Source organism: Gorilla gorilla, chromosome 4 (assembly GCF_029281585.2).
Source record: "Gorilla gorilla gorilla isolate KB3781 chromosome 4, NHGRI_mGorGor1-v2.1_pri, whole genome shotgun sequence".
Lineage (NCBI taxonomy): Eukaryota > Metazoa > Chordata > Mammalia > Primates > Hominidae > Gorilla > Gorilla gorilla.
Window position 1 is genome coordinate 183,591,111 of NC_073228.2, and position 22,907 is coordinate 183,614,017.

Consider the following 22,907-nt stretch of genomic DNA (forward strand, 5'->3'; position numbering starts at 1 on the left):
AGCACCACTGCCGGAACTGTGGACACATCTTCTGCAACACCTGCTCCAGCAACGAGCTGGCCCTGCCCTCCTACCCCAAGCCGGTGCGAGTGTGCGACAGCTGCCACACCCTGCTCCTGCAGCGCTGCTCCTCCACGGCCTCCTGAACGCCCGTCCTCAGGAGCACAGCCTCACAGACAGTGCCAAACCCTGTGGGTCTCCAGGGGCCAACCAGGGGCTTGGGAAATGTGTTCTTTCCCAAGAGAATCAAAGAATCAAATTTCTTGCCCGGCCACTGGCACTCCAGAAGACAGCATGCCGGAACCGGCAGCTCTCACCTTTCTGTGACTCGTTCGGAATTAACTCCTCTGGATGGAAACTTCCATCTTACTTGGTTACATCACGGCTCTGGTTCAGATACAACTTCATGATTTTGCTACTATCATTTTTCACTTTTCAAAGAATTTAACCTATTTTACAGCAGTTCAGTTCTGCTAGTGAGTAGTTTTCCTCTCCTACCTTCCTTCTAAAAACCTGATTCATGCCCAGTGTTTGACACACATGGAGTCTGCCAGTGTGCCTTCTCTGCTTCAGTCAAGAGATCTGCCATCTCATGCCCTTGTGACTACCTATCATTGGCCCTGCAATAAAATCACTTATTTTTCACTCTGGCGCGTGCAGAAGCTTGTGTCAACTTCCAAAGAGCCCACCGCACCGGAGGAGGCCTCAGAGCGGCCCTCGTGCCCGAGCCCCGTGTGAGTGAGAGGCTGCTGGTGCTGCCCCAGAGCCTGCAGGGCTGTGCCTGGTGAGCCAAGGGCAGTTTGCAGGGTCAGCCTGCCATCAACAGGCAGAGGAGGTGACCCCAAGCCTGTCACCAAAGTGCAAGAGTAGTTCACGTACATAGTTGGGAGTTTGATAGGTTACAGATGGAGACACCTGTGAAAAGGCACTTGCCAGGCAGCCATTTTTCACATTTCAAATGCAGTGCTACGACTGGCTTCCAGTCCCTCCCTCGGAGGCCCCCACCCCCAAAGATCCAATGGCCCGGGGCTCTCTTCCAGCGGAGACAACAGCATTATCAAGTCCAGACAGCCAACAGTCAAGTCTTCCAGGCCTCATCCTTCTCCACCTTCTATACATACACCTTGTCCATGACCCAACCCTCCCTTCCCACGGGCTCCCTACCCTCGCCAAATCCAGGCCTCAGGATCCCAGTCCTCCTCTGGGCTCTTCCTCCGAAGCGGGCTCCCCCACGACCTGGTCAGCCCTGGTAGATGCCTGCATGGCACCCTCAACTGAGATTCCTCCTCTGCCACTCCCTCCCCTCAAACCACTCTGAAGATGGAAAAGGTGGGAGCTTGGGCAAGACTCAAGGATTCCCCCTCCATCCTATACAGCTTAGGACTGTGCGGCCAGACTTCAAGACAAGGTCCGCCCTGCTCCAAAGCCATGTCCTAGCAGGTTTCCAACCCTACTAGGCAAGCACATTGGCAGCCCTCCCCTTCCCTCACCCCCTCACCATAGCAGCTGCCGTCTCATACAGGGCCAAACTTTCAGAAAAAACTGCCTATCACTCACTACCCCTAACTTGCATATATGACATCTGTGCCTTTTCAATACACCCAGTTTGGACCCCTAACTTACCGGGCAGCCTTAGGCAAGTCAGTTCACTTGAGTCAGCTCTCATCTGCACACAAAAGCAGAATAATCTATCCCTCCCCCACTTCAAGTCTGTTCTGACAGCTCAGTATAAAAACATGCAGGAGGTTCCCACCTCTGTGCCTGAGACTTGGGTATAAATGTCACTTAAACACAAGAGTTTAAGTGAAATTTTCAAAGTTGGTAATATTTGGTCAAGATAACTTCCCTACTCAGAAACTGAAACATATTCCAAGCCCTAACTCTGGAATCTCCAGTCCCTGGTCTGATACCAAACCACCTTTACCCAGCCTGAGAAATGAAGGATAAATGTTTTAAGGCAGCACTTCCCAAGTCAACTGAGGTAAGGGTGAGTGGTCAAGATTTTGTTTAAAATGCAGATTCCAACTGACAAGGTCAGGAGGTTAAGTTACTGCAAACAAGCTATGGAGCATAAGATTCCAAAGAACCATAATGCTTCTAGACTTTTTTTTGAGACAGGAATTTCGCTCGTTACCCAGACTAGAGTGCAATGGCACGATCTTGACTCACTGCAACCTCTGCCTCCTGGGTTCAAGCAATTCTCCCCTGCCTCAGTAGCTGGTATTATAGGCGTGCACCACCACGCCCAGCTAATTTTTGTATTTTTTAGCAGAGACAGGGTTTCACCATGTTGGCCAGGCTGGTCTCGAACTCCTGACCTCAGGTGATCCACCCACCTCAGTCTCCCAAAGTGTTGAAATCACAGGCGTTAGCCACCGCCCCTGCCCTAGACTAGCCGTATGGCTCTGGATTTAGTTTAACCTTACTCCAAGTTTCTAGTTCTACTCCCTTCTCTAACAGGGCAAGCTTTATCCCTAAATGTACCACAGTTAACTAAAGAACCCAGAGAAGGGACCTTCAATCCTTCTTAATACTGGGCCTCAGTACCAAACTATTAACGCAAGATCTCAAGGGCAGTAACCAGACTTAGAACACAGCTCAACAACTCTCAACACTGCCTCCCCCGATAACTGCTGTTCTCTAGACCTGCCGAAGACAAAACCAACAATACACATTCCAGACCCTTCTCTCTGCTAGTGTCCAGTCCTGGTAGGGCAAGCAAGGTAGGATCTGCAAAGCCCTCCCCTCCATGTCTCCTGCATGCACTGCTCCTGTGGTCAGATGGTTAGAAATGATCAATACTAAGCCACTCTGTCCACCCTACCTAGCCCTACCCCAACAACAAACTCAAGAAAAGCTCGTGTAATCGCAGAAAGGAGAAAGCTTATCCACACTTCGCTTTAAAGGGCACACGCCTATGTGACAGCCTAGTTCAGACGCTACATTCTAATTTCATTATCAGGGACTTGAATCTAATGGGATGGAAGTAGTAGCAGCAGTTCTCACACCGCAGCACCCCTGAGCATCTGCTGAAGGAACCCCGGGAGCATGCTTTTCAGGACTGCTTTTGTGATACCCAACCTTGTATTAACACGAATAGACTCTCCCTTACATGCCTAACCTTGTTTTCAATATGAAGACTCTCCCTTCGCTGAGAAAACCAGGCCAACTCCATTTGGCTCCTTCATTTACAAGACATCAAGGGCTCCTTACCCACCCGCCTTTCCTCAAGGACTTTAACTTGTGCAAGCTCTCAACATATCAGAGTGCAGTTAACTGTTAAGGTGCTGAGGCAAGCGATGTCCAGTTCCCAGCAATTTACTCAGAGATGGTACCATCAAGCCCCCATGTTTGTCCGGTAGATAACACCCAGAGCCCCCTCACCTGTCACTTTGTGATGAATTTGAAGCTCCTGCACCTGGAACTGTTTTCCTGTAACCATTTGTCTTTAACTTTTTTGTGTTTTTCTTCCGTAAGATGGCTGCAGCTAGAATCCCCCTCCCCTCTCCAAACCAAAGTATAAAAGAAAATCTAGCTCCTTCTTCGAGGCCGAGATACTTTCATGCGGTAGCCGTCTGTCGCCGGCTAATAAAGGACTCCTGAACTCGTCTCCAAGTGTGGCGTTTCTAACTTGCCCAGGTACACCACTTTGAAGAAGCTTGGATACTTGCTAGCATCATGTTGGAGCTTCGAACTACCAAAACGGGATATATTTAAGAGTTCATTTAAACTTGTCATGTTAGCTCTCAATCACTACCTATCGTTCTACCTTAGATTTACATGGAATTTTGCTTCCAACTGGAATTGATTTTTAGGAATGAGCCAAAAATATAGAAGTTCAAAACTTCAATTGGAAAACCATCTGTGAAGGCTGGGCAGTGGCTCCAGCCTATAATCCCAGCACTTTCGGAGGCCGAGGTGGGCAGATCACATGAGGTCAGGAGTTGGAGACCAGCCTGGCCAACATCGTGAAACCCCATGTCTACTAAAAATACAAAAAAATTAGCCTAGAGTGGTGGTGGGCGCCTGTAACCCCAACTACTTGGGAGGCTGAGGCAGGAGAAGCCCGCGAGGTGGAGGTTGCAGGTGAGCTGAGATCACGCCACTGCAATCCAGCCTGAGACAACAGAATATAACTCTGCCTCAAAAAAAAAAACAACAAAGAAACCCTATGAGCTAGAAGAAACCCACATATTCATCACACCTCCCTTGCCTCCGGCACCTTCCCAGCCAAGCATGAAGGCCTCAAAGACATGCAGGCATGCAGTGAGGGCACTGGCGAGGCCTCCCCCGTTGTTTTGTGCAAGTACTTAATGAGTTACAGGCAGTTCAGATCAGGTCCTGTGCAGCCAAATGACATACAGCCCTTCCACCAGGGCCCCAAAGACGAGTTTACCTTCAGTTGCACTGGAGGGAAGACTGAAGACATCTACACAACAGCCTCAACTGCCAAGCCAGAGATGTGGCCCTAGGCCCCAGGTGGGCACAGAGCACCAAGACTCAGTCCACATGACACTGAAGCACAGACAAGACAGAGTGCAGTTTTTAAAAGGAGGATTTATTTGACAAGTTTCACTTAGCGCAATATACCTAAAAGGAAATCACAATACAATGAAAGATTTAAATCAAGGCCTCAGAATTTCATACAAACACCAAGACCAAAATCCTAAGTATTGGTATTGCATCTCAAATTTTTCCCATTAACTTAAAAAAAAAAAAAAAGCTTAAACTTACGTGCCTTACAGGTTATTAAATGAAACTAGAATTAACAAACATGCCAAAATGTTTCACTTTTAATAGCAGACACAGCTCCTATATTGTTTTACAAAAAAATAAAAGCATGTCTTTCAACATGCATCCAAAACAGTGTTCAATGTAACGTGGCAAAGGGCAACATTTAACATAATTCAACTGCTTTTACCTAAATACGCTTACTGCTTAAGTACATCCTATAACTAACTTGAGAAAAGCTGGAACTTAAGTTTAACAGTTATAGTTTACTCAGCTTCACTGTTACATCCTAGATGAGTATTGTATTCAAAAATACTGGGCCTTAAGTCTTCATAACAATCCTGATTTCCACTTAGAGTAAGCATAAATCACAAGCTTGTATTGCATAAACTGTTAAACTGAAGTTTTTTTCTTAAAAAAAAAAAAAAAAAAGTTGACCAAGAGTCAGTGATCAGGATCGATCAATTACATTCCCCATCCACCACTCATACTGGACATGCTAGACATCCCTCCCATTCCGTTCACGCCCATAGATGCACGGCTTCCACTACTGTAGTAGCTGCTGTTCACTGCTCCTTGGTTACCTGCAAAGAGATCAATTTGACAAGTTAGGAGTAATATCAGACTACCAGTCAAATAAAATATAGTATTCCAAGAAAAAGTTTAAAAAGTATACGAGTACAAATGGCTGCTGTCCAAGTGGCGAGACGCATGTTTGGGAAAGGGGAATCCCGACTCCAAACAAGCCTCAATTAACCCCTTTTCTCTGCAGTACCAACTTGCCAGACTCTTGTGCTACCATTTTAACGGATTCTTCAGGATCAACATGAAAAATTAAGTTTAAAGGAAAACTAGTGTTTTTCAAAAATTGCAAAATTACTTCGTATTTTTAAAGCTAAACAAGGCATTTTAAAAAAAAATTTAACATAAACATTCACAATGTGTCCCTCGAATGGCATTTGAGAAAAGGGAGCACAGGGGAAGTCTCTTGCTTTTCCTATTCATGGTGGGCAGGAAGTGAGACAACCAAGCTGGACTAAAGGCAACTCACTGTGCCCAAATGGCAGCCTCCATGGAGTTAAGTCAGAGCCATTGACTGCTATAGAAAGTATTATTACAACATATCAGTATTTGCTATTGGGAATTTATATTTTTTGAGAAAATATTTACCTATGCAATGTTTGATTGAAAATCACTGGAGTTTTCCTGTAAAACTTGGTCTGCAAAAGGATTTTGTAGGGTAAGACTATAATACCAAAATCACCATTCTTTAGACCAATTGAAAAAAAATAAATAAAACCAATCCTAGGTTAACTGACTAATAAATACGATCCTGAACCCAACCACCATTCTACTATTTCAAATTCTCCCTCTGTCTAAAATTGACTTAATGCTAACCAAAAGACAAAAAAGTGAACAACTTTATTTAATGTTTTAATACATGGAGGCAGATATTTTCTGGCTCGACAGTATTCCAAAGCTGCAATGACTAGTTCTTAATTCAAAGAACACTTCCCCCTCCCAATGATTGTTTCTGAAAATTAGCTAGTAAAAACAGTTACATTTGGATTGAAAGCATACATTTAATAACCCAATTTCACCGAAAAGGAGCCTGCATCTTCCCAACTAAAGGCACCTGCCTGCGACTTACTCTAAGTACAGTAACAAACAGGCTTTACCATAACTTACTCTAAGTACAGTAACGAACAGGCTTTACCGTAACTTACTCTAAGTACAGTAACAAACAGGCTTTACCGTAACTTACTCTAAGTACAGTAACAAACAGGCTTTACCGTATCCACTCATGCTGCTCTGGCCACCGTAGCCGCCTCCGTAACCCCCACTCAGCTGCTGGCTGGCTGGGCCCCCGTAGCTGGACTGGTTTGCTGTTAAGTTAAGAAAACATTAGAATCTTTTTTCTTATGTGATGTGGTACCTGGTGGTACCGGGCTTGTAATTCTATAGCTATCATTTTCCAGTCTTGATCTTACATTACTGTAACCCTCTGCCTCCTTCTGCCTACTGTCTATAACCAGGCTACCCTTCTATCCATCATTTGAGCCAGTCAAATATTGATAAACCAAAGTGGTAACGGTACACACATCAGCAGGACTAAAATCAACATGATTCCGTAAGTAGAGGCATTTTGTGAAGATATTATGAAACTGCTTGACTGGATTTAGTGGGTTCCCCCTCAGTTTGATACATCAAAGGCATGTCAATACACCTAATTATGCCCACATTTATCTTAATCCTGTTTTGCTATTTTAGATTTAAACTTTATACTTAGAAAATTTAAGTAGTTTCACTCCGTAGTCCCCTCCCCCAAGAGTACTTAAATCTAATTTGAATTATCTATCCTAAGGAACTTCATAACTCACAAGGATTTAAGTAAGCCAGATACAAAACTCAAATATCAAGAAACTGCTTTGCCTAAGTTTCTTATGCTAAACTTATTAAATAGATTAACAACTTATAATTGACTTATACAGATATAAACGTTTTGGTTTTTAAAAAAACTAACGATATTTACACAAGCCCATGCCTCCCATCATTTGGCTACCATAAGCACCACCGCTTGCTCCTGCTGTAGAATTCAAGAAGAGTTCTACATATCTGTGTTCTGAAATGAGAGAAAAGGCATACAAGGTTAGCTTAAAAAAAAAGACACTAAAGTGATATTTACACAAACCCATGCCTCCTAGCATTTGGCTACCGTAAGCACCACCGCTTGCTCCTGCTGTAGAATTCAAGAAGAGTTCTACATATCTGTGTTCTGAAATGAGAAAAAAAAAGTTTGAAAATGTTTGTTGGTGAAACAAAACAGGATAAGCACTTTTATAAAGTTTTTAAACAAGCAGATCTGTGAACTTCAAATACTTTGGCAAAGAAATTCTAGCTACTTCTCTTAGGTGATCTACTTTAACTCCAAAATCTAGCCTTTACATATTCATCTATATTGTCAATTAAGGATATACACTTCAAGATGTGCGTATCACAAATCCGTTATACTAATTTTTAAAACCCAAACCTTCAACACACTGCCCCCGCATCCCCCAAGAATTAATCTATTACTGGAGAGGAAACTTCTCATATATCCTTATTTTTCCATTTCTCTATTGTAAATGTTAGTCACACAATCACCTGTTAAGAGCCCACAAATGCTCAATCACACTTACGCATATTTGCTTTGTCTTTTGACATAGCTGCCACAGCATCTTCATGAGTTGCGAACTCGACATCTGCTTCACCAGTTACTCTGCCATCAGGACCAATTTCAATGTGTACTCTCACAGGATTGAGCGGTGAAAAAAACTACAACACAAGGCATTTCAAAGAATTAAATCAACTTTCTAATGTTACAAAAAAAAACTAAAGATTTCTAACATAGTGCTCACATTTATAGAATAAGGCTTTTACTGCCATACTGAAATATTGACTTGTGAGTTCATCTCACACTTACATTATAAATGTCATTCTCAGTAGCTCTGTAAGGTAATCCCCGCATGTGTACACAGTGTCCTGTTGTGCTCTGGAAAGTAGAGCCACCATCCCCGTATCTGTGATCAGACATTCCTGAAAAACAGTAATTGAGGTCTAGATGGACAAGAGTGTAAGCATCCTTCAACTGAGAAATTCAATTCTTACCTTACCTCTTCCAAATCTATCTGACCCAAATCCATAGCCATCATTATAGCCATTGTAATCATCATAGCCTCCATAGCCTGAAAGACAAAGTACAATCAATCAAATAAAACACCTAGACAAAGGAACAGACGACATGCCGAACCTTACGAATCCTCACGTACCTCCACCATAAGCACCACGCCTCATCCTCTCAAAGCCAGCTCCTCTGCCAATGCTGTTATACCCTCTACCAGCCCCAGGTCTGTCATAAGGACCTGGCCGCTGCATGGCCATAAGCTTTCGTGGTGGATCATAGTGAGTTCTAACTTCAGCTCTACTGCTCTTAAAGATTTCAATATACCTAAAGCATTGTTCATAAGGAAGGGGTAGGGAAGGGAGAGAAAACATTAGTTCATTTTATACAGGTATTTAGTTATACAAGAAAACAATCTAGTCATAGCCATGAAACTGACTATTATTTAAAGCCAGATTTCTTATATTTGCATAGGCAATGACCAGAAATTCACTCAATAAATAGTAAGACAATGTAAACTTTATAGAAAAAAAAAAAAAACTCACTCCTCTGAGGCAGAGCCCAACCTTAGGGGTAGAGAGGAGTACTGTAAATAAATGTTTTAGGAGGGAAATAATTCCACTCAACTTTCAACATTTCAAGTCTTAAATCCATTGGCAGCATGTATAGCAAGTGGGCTAAAAAGCCAGCCTCCACCAACAGTCCAGCCCACACTACACATTTCCTTTCGCCAATAAATACCCCAGCCTATGCTTTTAGTAAGAATCAGCATAGGTAAGCGCATGCTTCAATGAAAAATAGTCACAAGCAAAGAGAATAAAACCTTTTGTGACAATTTCTTGAAAGCTATGCTTATTAATACTATGCAGAATATTTATATACAGCAAGAAAAAGTTTGTTGCATTTCAACTTTAAAAACAAGATCAGAAAGTATCACATTTTCTTATGGTAATATTAATTTACTCTAGGTGGGTGTTATTACAGCTAAAGCCAGGTTTGCATTAATTTTTTAAAGCCATAGTCTCTCAACTCTATTGATTGGGGTTAATAAGACTCACAAAATTGTCAAGTAGACCAATTAACTAGGGACAAATTTTAAACCTAAAATTTAGTTTGCGTGTAACATGGGACACAAGAAAAGTCTGGAAATCATGGCAAAACATCAATTACCTAGGACTACAAAACATTAATTTCTTCTTTTAAGCAGAGAGAATATGGATTTAATTGTTTACCATAAGAAAAGTGACATATCCAACCAACCATCCATCCCCACCTGTGCCCTATTCTTTCCTTGTGTTTCTTTAGAGCCTTTTCAGCTATTTCCTGTGAAGCAAACTGCACGAAGGCCTCCCCCGTACTCCTCCCCTGGAAGTCCACCGGCAATGTTATCCCATTTGGCACGATTTCCAACCCTTCAACCCAAGGACAAATAACCCCAGTAGGGGGGCAATATTAACATCACAAGCCCAGAAATGATTCTTCTTATAGCTTTAAATAAACCAGAATTTTTAACTTTAGGTGAATGGTATGCTTTCAACAAGTACTCTTTAAATATGCATTGCAATAATATGAAGTTCCATTATTATAAAGTATAACTATTCTTAACACACCCATGGTGCAGTATATATTTAAAAAACCTTGCTGAACACAGGATGCATTAAGAATTCAACAACTTAAGAACACATATCTATGCAACTTAATGTTGAGAATTATACAATTCAATTAAGTTTTAAGCATTAAATAACAGTTTTACTAAATTCAAAACACCTTTTACCTCATTTTATATTTCAATGCTTTAAAGTTATTGGAACTTCAAGTTTTTAAAAAGGTATACATTTACAACATTTCATATAAAAACTGAAACATTAAATTATAATTGACAAACACAACAATCTAAACTTTCAACAAAACTGATCTACACAGCACAATCATGCATGCTTATGCTCTAACAGTAGTTATGATTCACTTCTGGAAATTCCGTCTATGAAAAATCCTTTCCGTGGATACATTCCCAAGCTTACAAAAAGGACTTAAAGCACTTTCCTAGAAGATATGAAATTATGTTCATATTTAACGTTGACAGATAGCATTCAATTCTCACCAATTTAGTGTCAAAACAAAACAGACTTGATTTTAAAAATTCTGACATTAGGACTCGATACATGTATCAATTTTTAACATACGACACTAAACCATGAAAGGATTTCTTGCTTCCAGTGTATCACATCATAAACATTAATACTTAAAATATACGATATCTTATCTAACATTGTTAAACATGCAATCTTATCAGCTCTTCAGCATAAAAACATTCAAATACTTTAGGCCCAGGAACAATTTCAAAACACTTATTTCAGATACTGAGACTACAAGCATTCAAACTACTCTCACTACATCTGATTTTCAGTAAGTTTATACCACACAGGTTAAACCAAGTCTTTCATAAACCGACTTTTGCATTAAAGAGAATTAGACCATTAGATGCTTCTGGTCACATGACCCAAATATGTGTCTCTTGCAACACAGACACTTGCCATAATTTACAACAACCTAATTCATCGCACTTATCTGCTGGTAAAGGGATCTTACCTTTAACTTGAGGTACTTAGCTGGACACCAATGTGAGGAAAGTAGTTAAGCTGTTGAGGGCAATCCTCAATGAAAGATCTACTCTGAACTATAATACTAAATATAGGCAAAGTTAACATTTTGGAAGTACTTCATTTCCACCTTTAAGATGGGCTTAAATTATTTGAAGGTCTCTAGGAAGAAAACATTAATTCATTGGCAATTTACAACCTATTGAAATACCTAAGCTACTCAACTTTAACGTCTATTAAATCACCTTGCCATAAGCTAGCCAAAACTCACTGCTCAGCAACAAACATGACTACATACCTGAGAAGAACTGAACAATTTCTTCCTTGCTACATCCAAAGGGAAGTCCTCTAAGCCGTACAAAGCCATCATTGGCCGTGTCAGGACTATTTGGACCAGTATGCTTCAACACCCAATCCATTTCAACGTTGTTTGACTTGAATACTGAAAGAGGTGCTTAGAATTAGTCACTTTTGGAAAATGAGATAACAAAGTTCAGACTTCCTGGGTCTTTAGATAAGCTAGGAAGAGCTGCCACAAACTCCCTTAGATGACCATTTCCATGCAGTCAAATACCTAAAATTCAGAAGGGGTAAGACCTCTATTGTTTAATGCTTTATTTACTGTAACTAGGGCAATGTAAATCAAACCTTCAACATATCTGTGTCCCATAGTTTCTCTGTCTTTTTTCAGGGCCAATTTGACTTCATCTTCTGATTCAAGTTCAACAAAAGCCTCGCCACTTGGTCTGCCTTCTCTGGTGTAGATGAAACGAATACCTTGAGCCCCATTTTGAATTTTGCAGTCTGGAAAGAAAACAACCGTTAATACAGAATTTAAAACCTAAAACCACCTCTGGGTGACGCAGATGAAATGTCTATTCCATGTTCCCACTACAAATTACGTAACTTGTGAAGCCTATATATACTGACCACGATATTACCAACTCCTAAAACTCCAATTAAAAAAAAAAAACCTCATTCCCAAGGTGATATATTTCCAACCCATCAACAACATACAATATTCAAAGCAGTTTCAGAATGAATTTATCTCTTTAGTCCTTGCTACTCATGTCTACATCACACATCTTTTATCAATTTCTCAGAAGATTATCAAGCCTGGACTTTGTGACTTTACGGCTAACATACTTCGTTGCGAGCTGTTTTGGTCTGGCGCATTTATCCGTTTTACCTTACCAGCAGCCACATTACGGTTTCTCATTCAAATACAAATTACAAGCCCAATACTCACCTGAAAGGGGATCAGTGTTACCAAGCTAAAATGCTCCAAGTTGCACAGCTGAAGCCAAACCCAGTGTTGCCCCCTGCAAGGCGGCTTCCAGCGTACTTGGTTCTTGTTTTACAGGTCGCTTTCCGTTACCAACGCTAAATTCAGATAGTAAGTCAATACTACAAACGTCTTGCCAAAAGCTGTTAATTTCATCCAAATAGAATTTTAATCAGTCTAATTTCTTTTTCCCAGTCTAATAATGGGAACAAGGACATTCTGATAGAAAATATTCAGGAAACCTATGTACTGCAAAAAAACTTCCCTGGGCTTCAGCGTCTTCAACTGTATAGTGAGCCAGATTAAGAACTAGATGAGTAAACACTCTTCAATTATCAAATCTTGATTAGGAAAACTGAAATTAAGACGTGACATTTTAACTTTCCGAAGAATGCTCCTTTTTAAGAAAACACCAAAACTGGAAACAACAGGTTACACTTCAAGATACTGCAAAACATTACTATTATTTGTCTAATCACTCGGGCATTTTCTCAAGATTGAGGAGAAAATCCCACCTATGCCAATTTATCCTTTCGAAAAAAAGACACCCGGGCCAGGCGCGGTGGCTCACGCCTGTAATCCCAGCATTTTGGGAAACCGAGGTGGGCGGATCACTTGAGGTCAGATGTTCGAGACCAACCTGGCCAACATAGTGAAACCCCGTCTCTACTAAAAATACAAAAATTAGCCGGGCGTGGCGGTGCGCGCCTCTAGTCCCAGACACTCGGAAGACTGAGGCAGGAGAATCGCTTGTACCCAGGAGGCGGAGGTTGCAGTGAGCCGAGAACGCGCCACTGCACTCCAGCTTGGGTGACAGAGACCCCAACTCAAAAGAAAAAGAAAAAAAAACACCCATAAAAGAAAAGCTGGTGTTCGAAGATAGGTAAAGAAAACAAAGTCTGCCAAATCTGCCGCACTCCCCCAAGGGCCAGGAGGACGGGCGGGGCTTTCGAAATTTCCATTGCGTAACAGCGGCCCGCCCGGCGCGAGCAGCACAGCGGTGAGTGTAGTCGCCCGCGCCTCGCCAGGGGGCGCCCCGGGTCCCACCCGGCCCGGCCCGCCCCGCCCCGCCCCGGCCCGGCCCGGGCGCCCGCCAGCCCGCCCGTCCCGGCCTCGAACTCGAACTCCCGCGTCCTAGTTCTAACTCACCAGAAAAAAACCTCTGCACTTCATCGGCCGAGCAAGACCAGGGCAAGCCCCGGACCTTCACCACGAATCCCTCTCCACCTTCGGTGCCCAACATCATCGTCTCTTACGCGGTCCGGCGTCGAAACAAACTGCAAAACGGGGACGACCAGACCTGAGAGCGCCAATTAAGCTGTCCTTCGCCTCCGAGGCGCCCCCGGGCCCGCACCGCCCCCCCACGGAGCAAAAACCGGGCGGATGCACCCACCCCGGCGACTCCAACACCTCCTCGTCCGGCGACCGGACCCCCAAAGCTGTCCTGAGCAACAGCTGTCGGCGCCCCGAACCGTAGGGGCCCGGGCCGAGAGCCAGCGTAGAGGAAAGGAAATGGCGGCGGCCGCTTCCGCTCCGCCTCCTCCGACTTCTCACACAATAGAGTCGGCGCGGCCTGCAGGCCTCAGCGGCGGTGCCGAGATTCAGCGAACCACTCGCGGCTCTCGACGGCAGCCCGCAGCTCGCCAAGGTCCCCGTGGCCCTCCCAGAGGTATGGGGACAAACAATCCTCGCAAAAACGGTACCCACCGTGGTCGCTGAACTGCAAGCGAGGAACCACCGCGACTCACCTAGACACGCGACTTCTGCGTGGCTAAGACGAAATGGCCAGCGGGCGCCTGCGCAGCCTAAATAAGGCCCTTTGTGCGAGTTCTGCGCACGCGCAGCCAGAGGCCCGCACCGCCCCGTTGCGTCACAAAGAGCTCTGGCGCATGCGTAATTTCAAGAGCCAGCCCGCCTCCCGCCGGCGGATTATTACACGCTTGGGTTTTGGGCTCAGCACCCCCACCCATAAACCCGCCGGGCTTTTTGTTGCGCCTGCGCCTTCCCGCGAATATTGAACTTGGGAGCCTTAGCGGTTTATAATTGTTTCATGCGCATGCGTCTTCCTTGAAACCGTTCTCTAGCCTTACCCGCCAGCGTGGGGGAGGGGAATGGCGGCCGCCTGTTCCCTACGGGACTGTATAGGAGTCCCGAGCTCTGGGTTGTGATGAGGTGGGCGTCTTTCTACCCCTTGCCCCCAGGCTCTTACCGGCGCGCTCCTGGCCGACCTGAAAGGAGGGGCGCGGCCTTCAGGCGTTCCCACTCCCCGCGCCGCCTGTCTTCCCTTTATCCCCAAACCGGCCGAAGCTGGTCAGCTGCAGATTGTCGAACGTCCTGGGAGCTGCGGGGCTGCGGACGTTCCGCGCCCGAAGCCACCCGGATGGTGCCTGGGCCACGTCCCAGCCATGTGTGCCTCCACTTCCCCTTACCTGCCGTCGTCGGGCCTAGGGCCCCGGTCGGCGCAAGGTTTCCGTGCCTGTGGCTCGCGCCTGTACCCAGCTTTTGCCTAACGAATTCGCACCCTGTGTACCCCTTGACCCGCCTAACGGTCGGCAGGCCTTGAATGCCCTGCGGCCCTGGCACGAGGAGGGATCGCGAGCGCGGGCTCCACGGGTGCGCGCCGGCCTCTGCGCTCGGTAGGTTACCGCTGCATCTCGCAGAGCAGAATTGGTAAGAGTGCGTCCATTCACCAGGCGTAGACGCTGCATTCGAGGAGGCCCCCGGGTCACCCTATGTGCACACATGCTGCGAGATGACTAATGTTCGTGGTTTCTAGCAGCACTGCCCAAAACCTAAGATGCCGTAGCCTCCCAGGCCTCCCCATGTCTGATTTGGCTGCCTTCCTCACCCCAGCTCTAGTGGACACAGACAATACACAAATTAACAATAAGGTAGTGCTGGACCCTGCCGCAGGGCCACCTTAGCTAGTGCAAGCCTGAGTGCCACCCTGGGAAGATGCGGACAAAGCATGTTTCCAACCCCTGTGCCACAGAGTCCCAATCCAGTTTTGACAGGTTTGAGAAAAAGTAGAGAGAACATCAAAAGAAAGACAGGAGCCCAGAGCTAAGCAGGGCCTGATCTTCAAAGGCCACTTAGGCCTTGGCAAGGGTGTTAACTCCGAGAGAAGGCTTTGGCAGGTGATCAGCAGGGGAGCCGTAAACCCTGTGTAAAGGAAAACTCTTGCTGGATGTGAGGGGGATGCAGATGGAGCAGGCAGGGTGAATGACGGTACATGCCAGGCCCTCTACTACAAACCGAACTAGAAGCACACACCTGTGGTACCATTTCAGAAGGCACTTTGGCTGAGGTAATCAAGAAGAGAGTCCGGCCAGGTGCGGTGGCTCACTCGTGTAATACCAGCACTTTGGGAGGCCGAGGCAGGCAGATCACTTGAGATCAGGAGTTTGAGACCAGCTTGGCCAACATGGTGAAACCCCATCTCTACTAAAGATACAAAAATTAGCTGGGCATGGTGGCACACGCCTGTAATCCCAGCTACTCTGGAGGCTGAGGCAGGAGAATCGCCTGAACCCAGGAGGCAGAGGAAGCAGTGAGCTGAGATCACACCACTGCCCTCCAGCCTGGGCTACAAAGACTCCCTCTCAAAAAAAAAAAAAAAATTAGCCAGGCATGGTGATGCATGCCTGTAATCCCAACCACTTGGCAAGACTTAGGCAGGAGAATCAAACCCAGGAGGCAGCAGTTGCAGTCAGCTGAGATCACGCCATTGCACTCCAGCCTGGGCAACAAGAGCAAAACTCAAAAAAAAAAAAAAGAATAGTAGTAAGGTAGAATACATTTCATACATTTATAGCCAATTCTCTTATATATAAATTGTGCAACTTATATTAAAACAAGGTTTTTAAATTTTTATTTTTTATTTATTTGTTTGAGGCACGGCCAGTCACCCAGGCTGGAGTGCAGTGGTGCAACCATGGCTCACCACAGCCTCTACCTCCTGGGCTCAAACAATCCTCCTGCCTCAGCCTCCTGAGTAGGTAGGACCACAGGCATGTGCCACCTTGCTCAGATTATTTATTTATTTATTTATTTATTTATTTATTTATTTATTTTGTAGCAATGGGGTCTCATTTTGTTGCCCAGGCTGGTCTTGAATTCTTGGGCTCAAGGAATCATTCCACCTCAGCCTCGCAGAGAAAGTGCTGGGATTACAGGTGTGAGCCACCATGGCTGGCAATGAAAGGTTTTTTTGTTTGGTTTTGTTTTTGAGACAGTCTCACTCTGTCACCCAGGCTGGAGTACAGTGGTGCAATCTTGGCTCACTGCAACCTCTGCCTCCCAGGTTCAAGCAATTCTCATGCCTTAGCCTCCCAAGTAGAGGGATTACAGGTGTGTGCCACCACACCTGGCTACTTTTTGTTAAGTTTTAGTTGAGATGGGGTTTTGCCATGTTGGCCAGGCTGGTCTGGAACTCCTGACCTCAAGTGACCTGCCTGCCTCGGCCTCCCAAAGTACTGAGATTACAAGCATGAGCCACCATGCTCAGCCAAAGGTTTTTTTAAACAAAAAGTTAATCATCAGCCCACGCGTGGGGCTCATGCCTGTAATCCCAGCACTTTGGGAGGCCAAGGCAGGTGGATCAAGAGGTCAGGAGTTAGAGACCAGCCTGACCAACATGGTGAAACCCCGTCTCTACTAAAAATACAAAAAATTAGCCAGGCGTGGTGGCGGATGCTTGTAGTCCCAGCTACATGGGAGGCTGAGGCAGGAGAATGGGGTGAACCCGGGAGGCGGAGCTTGCAGTGAGCCAAGATCGCGTCATTGCACTCCAGCCTGGGTGACAGAGCGAGACTCCGTCTCAAAAAAAAAAAGTAATAATAATAATGATATGTCGCCCAGGCTGGAGTGCAGTGGCATGATCTTGGCTCACTGCAACCTCCCCCACCCAGGCTCAGGTGATCCTCCTGCCTCAGCCTCCCAACAAGTAGCTGGGACTATAGGCACATGCCACCACGCCAGGCTAATTTTTGTATTTTTAGTAGAGATAGGTTGGCCAGGCCGGTCTGGAACTCCTGAACTCAGGTGATCTGACTGCCTCGGCCTCCCAAAGTGCTGGGATTACAGGCATGAGCCACCGTGCCAGGCCAGAATTTGTTCGTAGTAGTACAGAGAATAATGGTGGGACTTAAAATTGATGATATTTTAGATTTGATGGAAACTGTTATACTCCAATTAGTTTATGTGAAGACATGTTACAGCCATTACAATTATATTTTCATGGATTTCTTAATAATATGAAGTAGACTGGGCGCAGTGGCTTACACCTGTAATCCCAGCATTTTGGGAGGCCAAGGCAGGTGGATCACCTGACATCAAGAGTTGGAGACCAGCCTGGCCAACATGGTGAAACCCCGTCTCTACTAAAAAAATACAAAAATTAGCCAGGCACGGTGGCAGTTGCCTGTAATCTCAGCTACTTGGAGGCTGAGGCAGGAGAATCACTTGAACCTGGGAGGCGGAGATTGCACTGAGACTAGATCACGCCACTGCACTCGAGCCTCGGTGACAGAACGACTCTGTCTCAAAACAAAACAAAATAAAACAAAAAAACAGAACCCTGAGATTTGCAAAAGAAAATATGCAGATGACCGGGCTCACGCCTGTAATCCCAGCACTTTGGGAGGCCAAGGCGGATGGATTACCTGAGGTCGGGAGTTCAAGACCAGCCTGACCAACATAGAGAAACCCTGTCTCTACTAAAAATACAAAAATTAGCCAGGCGTGCTGGCAGATGCCTGTAATCCCAGCTACTTGGGAGGCTGAGGCAGGAGAATCGCTTGAACGTGGGAGGCGGCGGTCGTGGTGAGCTGAAATCTTGCTATTGCACTCCAGCCTGGGCAACAACAGCGAAATTCTGTCTCAAAAAAATAAAAGAGAAAAAGAAAAGAAAATATGCAGATGATCCATAGGCTTGAGAAGTATCCCTTTGAGTGGTAACCAAAGAAATGCAAATTAAATAAAATAATGCAAAGCCTTTGCAACTAATTTTCAAATTAATGATCATTTAAAAGAGTAATTAAGAGAGCTGGAAAGGATGTAGGGAGATGCCATCAAGGTACATTGTGCTTGGAGTGTAAATTGGTACACCCTCTCGCTCAGGGCTATTTGCAGTATAAATGCATACATTTCGGCCTGAGGCGGGGGCTCATGCCTGTAATCCCAGCACTTTGGAGGGCTGAGGTGGCTGGATCACGAGGTCAAGAGATTGAGATCATCCTGGTCAATATGGTGAAACCCCGTCTCTACTAAAAGTACAAAAAATTAGCTGGGTGTGGTGACGGGCGCCTGTAGTCCCAGCTACTCGGGAGGCTGAGGCAGGAGAATGGCGTGAACCCAGGAGGCAGAGCTTGCAGTGAGCCGAGATCGTGCCACTGCACTCCAGCCTGGGCGACATCTCAAAAAAAAAAAAAAAAACAAAAATCAAAAAACATACATTTCATTAAAGCATACATTCCATTCCTACTTTTGCACTGATTTAATTACAAGATTGTTCATGGCAGCATGAAATAGGGAAGCTTTAGAAAACAACTTAATGTCTAATGAGGTATGGAATAAATTCTGGTATGAATGCATGGGGGTAGTGAGATGGGGAGGCTGTGAGGGGGAAGGAAATAAATCTTAGGTAACATAATGGTTCGTTGCCTTCCAAAGGGCCACAGGACATGAAAAGATATACGTTACGGTATATCTATGTTATTAAAATATCATGTGGTGGGAAACTAGGAAAAAAGATCTAGAAAGGATCTTTAAGATGGCGATCATGAAAAAAAAAGTTGAGAAAAAATGATCTAGGTTCCGTGTGGTGGCTCACGCCTATAATCTCAGTACTTTGGGAGGCCAAGGCAGGCACATTACCTGAGGTCAGGAGTTCAAGACCAGCCTGGGCAACATATTGAGGCCCCATCTCTACAAAAAGTTAAAAACATGCTGGGCGCGGTGGCTCACACCTGTAATCCTAGCACTTTGGGAGGCCGAGGCAGGCAAATTACCTGAGGTCGGGAGTTCAAGACCAGCCTGGCCAACATGGTGAAACCCCGCCTCTATTAAAAATACAAAAAATTAGCCAGGTGCAGTGGCGTAGGCCTGTAATCCCAGCTACTCAGGAGGCTGAGGCAGGAGAATTGTTTGAACCCAAGAAGCGGACGTTGCGATGAGCCGAGATCGCGCCACTGTACTCCAGCCTGGGCAACAAGAGCAAGACCTCAAAAAAAAAATTTTTTTTTTTAATATTAGCCAGGCCTGGTGGCACATGCCTGTAGTTCCAGCTACTCAGGAGGCTGAGGTGGGAGGATCGCTTGAGCCCAGGAGGTGGAGGATGCAGTGAGCTGAGATCGCGCCCCTTAACTCCAACCTAGGCAAAGTGGGGAGACCCTCACTCAAAACAAACAAACTTTAAATTTCTGAGTGATAAACAGCATCGGCCGCCTCCGGGACCTGCTCGGGTGGTACACTGCAAGCTGCGGAGACTTAAGAAAAGGGCGTCTCGGTTAGAGCCCGGGTATGGGGTACCACCCCCTCCCCCGCCACGGCCAGGCAGCACGGTCCGCCCTTCCGGCTGGGATCCCCGCGTCTCTCGGCCTTCGCTGGAGCCCCACTGTTGTGCTGAAGGAGACCGTCCTTCCGACGCCGAGTCCCGCTCCACAACCACGTAAACGAATTGTGGATTCAGACACCATGAGCGGCGGAAACAAAGGCGTCCCCACAGTGTCCAGCCGTCGGCTGAGGAGAAGGGTCTGCCCGACGGCCACCTGAGGGAGGACCCGAGCACGCCCTCTCCGGTTCACGCTGCGCGCCTCCTTCAGGCGGACAACGCAGGCGGCCGGTTTTGAACTTTCCGGGTGCGAACCTCCCAAGGCTTCAGCCAGGTCACTCACTGTCTAAAGCCAAATCAAATATCTTTTTTTTTTTTTTCTTTTTGAGACGGAGTCTCGCTCTTGTTGCCCAGGCTCAGCTTCCCGAGTAGGTGGGATTACCGCCCCACCAAGCCCGGCGAATTTTTTTTTTTTTTTTTTTTTGAGACGGAGTCCTGCTCTGTCGCCAGGCTGGAGTGCAGTGGCGCGATCTCGGCTCACTACAACCTCCAGCTCCTGTATTCAAGCGATTCTCCAGCCTCAGCCTCCCCAGTAGCTGGGAATACAGGCGCCCACCACCACGCCCAGCTAATTTTTTGTATTTTTAGTAGAGACGGGGTTTCACCATGTTGATCAGGATGATCTCAATCTCTTGACCTCGTGATCCACCTGCCTCAGCCTCCCAAAGTGCTGGGATTACAGGCGTGAGCCACCATGCCCAGTTAATTTTTGTATTTTCAGTAGAGATGGGGTTTCACCATGTTGGTCATGCTGCTGTTGAACTCCAGACATCAGGTAATCCGCCGCCTCAGCCTCCCGAAGTGTTGGGATTACAGGTGTGAGCCACCACGCCCGGCCTTTTTGTTTGTTTGTTTGTTTGTTTGAGACAGTCTCACTTTATCGCCCAAGCTGGAGTGCAGTGGCGCGATCTCGGCTCACTGCAAGCTCCGCCTCCCGGGTTCACGCCATTCTCCTGCCTCAGCCTCCCGATTAGCTGGGACTACAGGCGCCCGCCACCATGCCCGGCTAATTTTTTTTTTTTTTTTTTTTTTTTTTTGTATTTTCAGTAAAGACTGGGTTTCACCGTGTCAGCCGGGATGGTATCCATCTCCTGACCTCGTGATCCACCTGCCTTGGCCTCCCAAAGTGCTGGGATTACAGGCGTGAGCCACCGTGCCCTGCCTGTCCAAAAAATAAAATAAAAAGCCAGGCGCAGTGGCTCATGCCTGCAATATTAGCACTTTGGGAGGCCGAGGTGGGCAGATTGCCTAAGCTCAGTAGTTTGACACCAGCCTGGGCAACACGGTGAAACCCTATCCCTACTAAAACACAAAATTTAGCCAGGCGTGGCAGAGTGCACCTGTATTCCCAGCTACTCGGGAGACTGAGGCAGAATTGTTTGAACCGGGGAGGCAGAGGTTGCAGTGAGCCGAGTTCGGGCCACTGCACTCCACACTCCAGCCTGGGTGATAGAGCGAGACTCCGTCTCTAAATAAAATAAAATAAAATAACAAAGTAAGCAGTAAAACCATCCAGGCTTGGTAGTCACTGTGGTGCTTTCCTCAGGGTCCCTTCCCACAGGCGGCTACTGAGGTCATTTTATCAGGCCCCCTGGGCTCACCTTTTGTTCCATCCCGCACAGGTGAGCAGTCTGAGCAGGCTTTGGCCAGCTTCGCGCAGGTGCCACTGCACAGACTCTCCCTTCAGAGCAGCGCTGGAGGACGGGGTCAGGAGTCAGTGCACAAATCCCTCCTGTCCTTGGGGCCGGGCAGCCACCGCGGCGGGGAGACCCCTCGCTAAGGAGGAGTGTTGGTGTTGCCTCTACTCGCCGGGTCGCCCAGGGCCCTTCACTTCCGAATCAACTCCCCACAGCCGCTGCTTTCAGGGGAAGCCAAGCCAAGTCACATACGGCACGTGCACTGGATCAAAATAATACACGTTTCCACATGCGCCAGACGGTATGTTTAGTACTTAAAGAGCAGGGCTGAAAATGAAAGGTCCTTACCCGGCTTCCTTGCGATTTTCCCACTGCTTCCCGGCGCCAGGGCCGCCTTCTCCGCGGTGCGCGGGAGTTCGGGGAGCGCGCGCCCCCTGCCGGCCGGCCGGAGCGCGGGGCGGGTTTCGCGCCCTCCGTGACCTGGTAGAGCTTGGAATTGCTTCGCTTGTTCCCGCCCGAGGCTACTTTGAGGTTCTAAGTGACTCCCCGTTCCCCGGGTGCCTCGCCGTCGAGAAGCCCAAAGCTTCTCCATCTCCAGCGCTGGATGAGGCTCCCCTAGTTTTCCTTCTGCCCAGATACCCTGTGCTCTCACACAGGTTGTGCTGATGGCGGGGAACCGGGACTGCAGTTGCACGTGGCCTGGAGCTCACTTCCGCTCTCCCCCTCGCTGGACCTCTGACCGCAGGTCTCTGAGCCTGTTTCTTGGAGATTTGGGATAGCTGGGAGGCCCCATGAGAGCGAGACGGTGAAGCTACCAGCAGTGGGGTCTGGTTCTGATGTAGCCATTGACCCCAACTTGCACAGCTGAGCTTGCACATTCCTCCTCTCCTTCCCAGCCCCTGGCCCCGCTCCCAGCTGTGGCTGCCCCATGTCCTCTCCAGACCACCCCGCACAGCTGTGGCTGCCCCATGTCCTCTCCAGACCACCCTGCACAGCTGTGGCTGCCCTCCCAGCCTCCCTCTCACACCGCTCTGTGTGACTTTGTCCTGTGCTTGCTCCTGACACATGGACTTCGCTTTATCTTTCATTTTTATTTTTTTAATTTTAATTAAAAAAAAAATTTTTTTTTTGAGACGGAGTTTCTCTTTTGTTGCCCAGGCTGGAGTGCAATGGCGCACTTTCGGCTCACAGCAACCTCTTCCTCCTGGGTTCAAGCGATTCTCCTGCCTCAGCCTCCCGAGTAGCTGGGATTACAGGCATGTACCACATGCCCGGCTAATTTTGTATTTTTAGTAGAGACAGGGGTTCTCCATGTTGATCAGGCTGGTCTCGAACTCCTGACCTCAGGCGAACCGCCCACCTCAGCCTCCCAAACTGCTGG

At 46.7% G+C, this 22,907-nt stretch overlaps 2 protein-coding genes and 1 long non-coding RNA gene across 16 annotated transcripts in view; 1 reads left to right on the forward strand and 2 right to left on the reverse strand.

Moving 5' to 3' along the window:
• The window catches only part of RUFY1 (RUN and FYVE domain containing 1), a 61,968-nt gene extending 61,323 nt beyond the window's left edge, over positions 1–645 (forward strand). For both annotated transcript variants that reach the window (XM_055386484.2, XM_055386486.2), the window contains exon 18: positions 3–645. In XM_055386484.2, coding sequence (XP_055242459.2) covers positions 3–146 — 144 coding nt within the window. In that variant the 3' untranslated portion in view covers positions 147–645. The remainder of the gene's footprint in view (positions 1–2) is intronic.
• A 3,892-nt stretch (positions 646–4,537) lies between these two features.
• On the reverse strand, positions 4,538–15,010 carry HNRNPH1 (heterogeneous nuclear ribonucleoprotein H1). Of its 13 annotated transcripts, none has more exons than XM_063705932.1 (14): positions 14,707–14,985; positions 14,368–14,505; positions 13,427–13,554; positions 11,641–11,796; positions 11,291–11,434; positions 9,666–9,804; positions 8,541–8,719; positions 8,385–8,456; positions 8,195–8,328; positions 7,911–8,046; positions 7,448–7,507; positions 7,265–7,354; positions 6,525–6,617; positions 4,538–5,315 (listed from the first exon to the last, which is right to left on the reverse strand). In XM_063705932.1, the coding sequence occupies exons 3-14, from the start codon at positions 13,521–13,523 to the stop codon at positions 5,197–5,199; spliced, it is 1,419 nt and encodes a 472-aa protein (XP_063562002.1). In that variant the 5' UTR covers positions 13,524–13,554; positions 14,368–14,505; positions 14,707–14,985; the 3' UTR covers positions 4,538–5,196. The 13 variants fall into 13 exon arrangements, with proteins under 13 accessions (XP_063562002.1, XP_030867197.1, XP_030867198.1 ...); XM_019027210.4 differs by lacking the exons at positions 14,368–14,505; positions 14,707–14,985 and adding exons at positions 5,902–5,951; positions 14,026–14,143 and having other exon boundaries at positions 5,210–5,315; XM_031011337.3 differs by lacking the exon at positions 14,368–14,505 and having other exon boundaries at positions 14,707–15,010.
• Positions 15,011–17,194: 2,184 nt separating this feature from the next.
• Positions 17,195–21,978, reverse strand: LOC129533429 (uncharacterized). The gene is made up of 3 exons (XR_008679660.2): positions 21,875–21,978; positions 21,491–21,788; positions 17,195–18,152 (listed from the first exon to the last, which is right to left on the reverse strand). It is a non-coding gene; the product is annotated as an uncharacterized lncRNA (long non-coding RNA).
• Between the last annotated feature and the right edge of the window lie 929 nt (positions 21,979–22,907).

Coding starts and splice junctions, on each gene's coding strand:
- HNRNPH1 (XM_031011337.3), bottom strand. CDS start 13,523: ATGATGTTGGGCACCGAAGGTGGAGAGGGATTCGTGGTGAAGGTCCGG. Junction 11,435..11,640: donor GGGACACAGATATGTTGAAG/GTTTGATTTACA, acceptor CACCTCTTTCAG/TATTCAAGTCAAACAACGTT. Junction 5,316..6,524: donor GAGCAGCATGAGTGGATACG/GTAAAGCCTGTT, acceptor ATCTCTTTGCAG/GTAACCAAGGAGCAGTGAAC.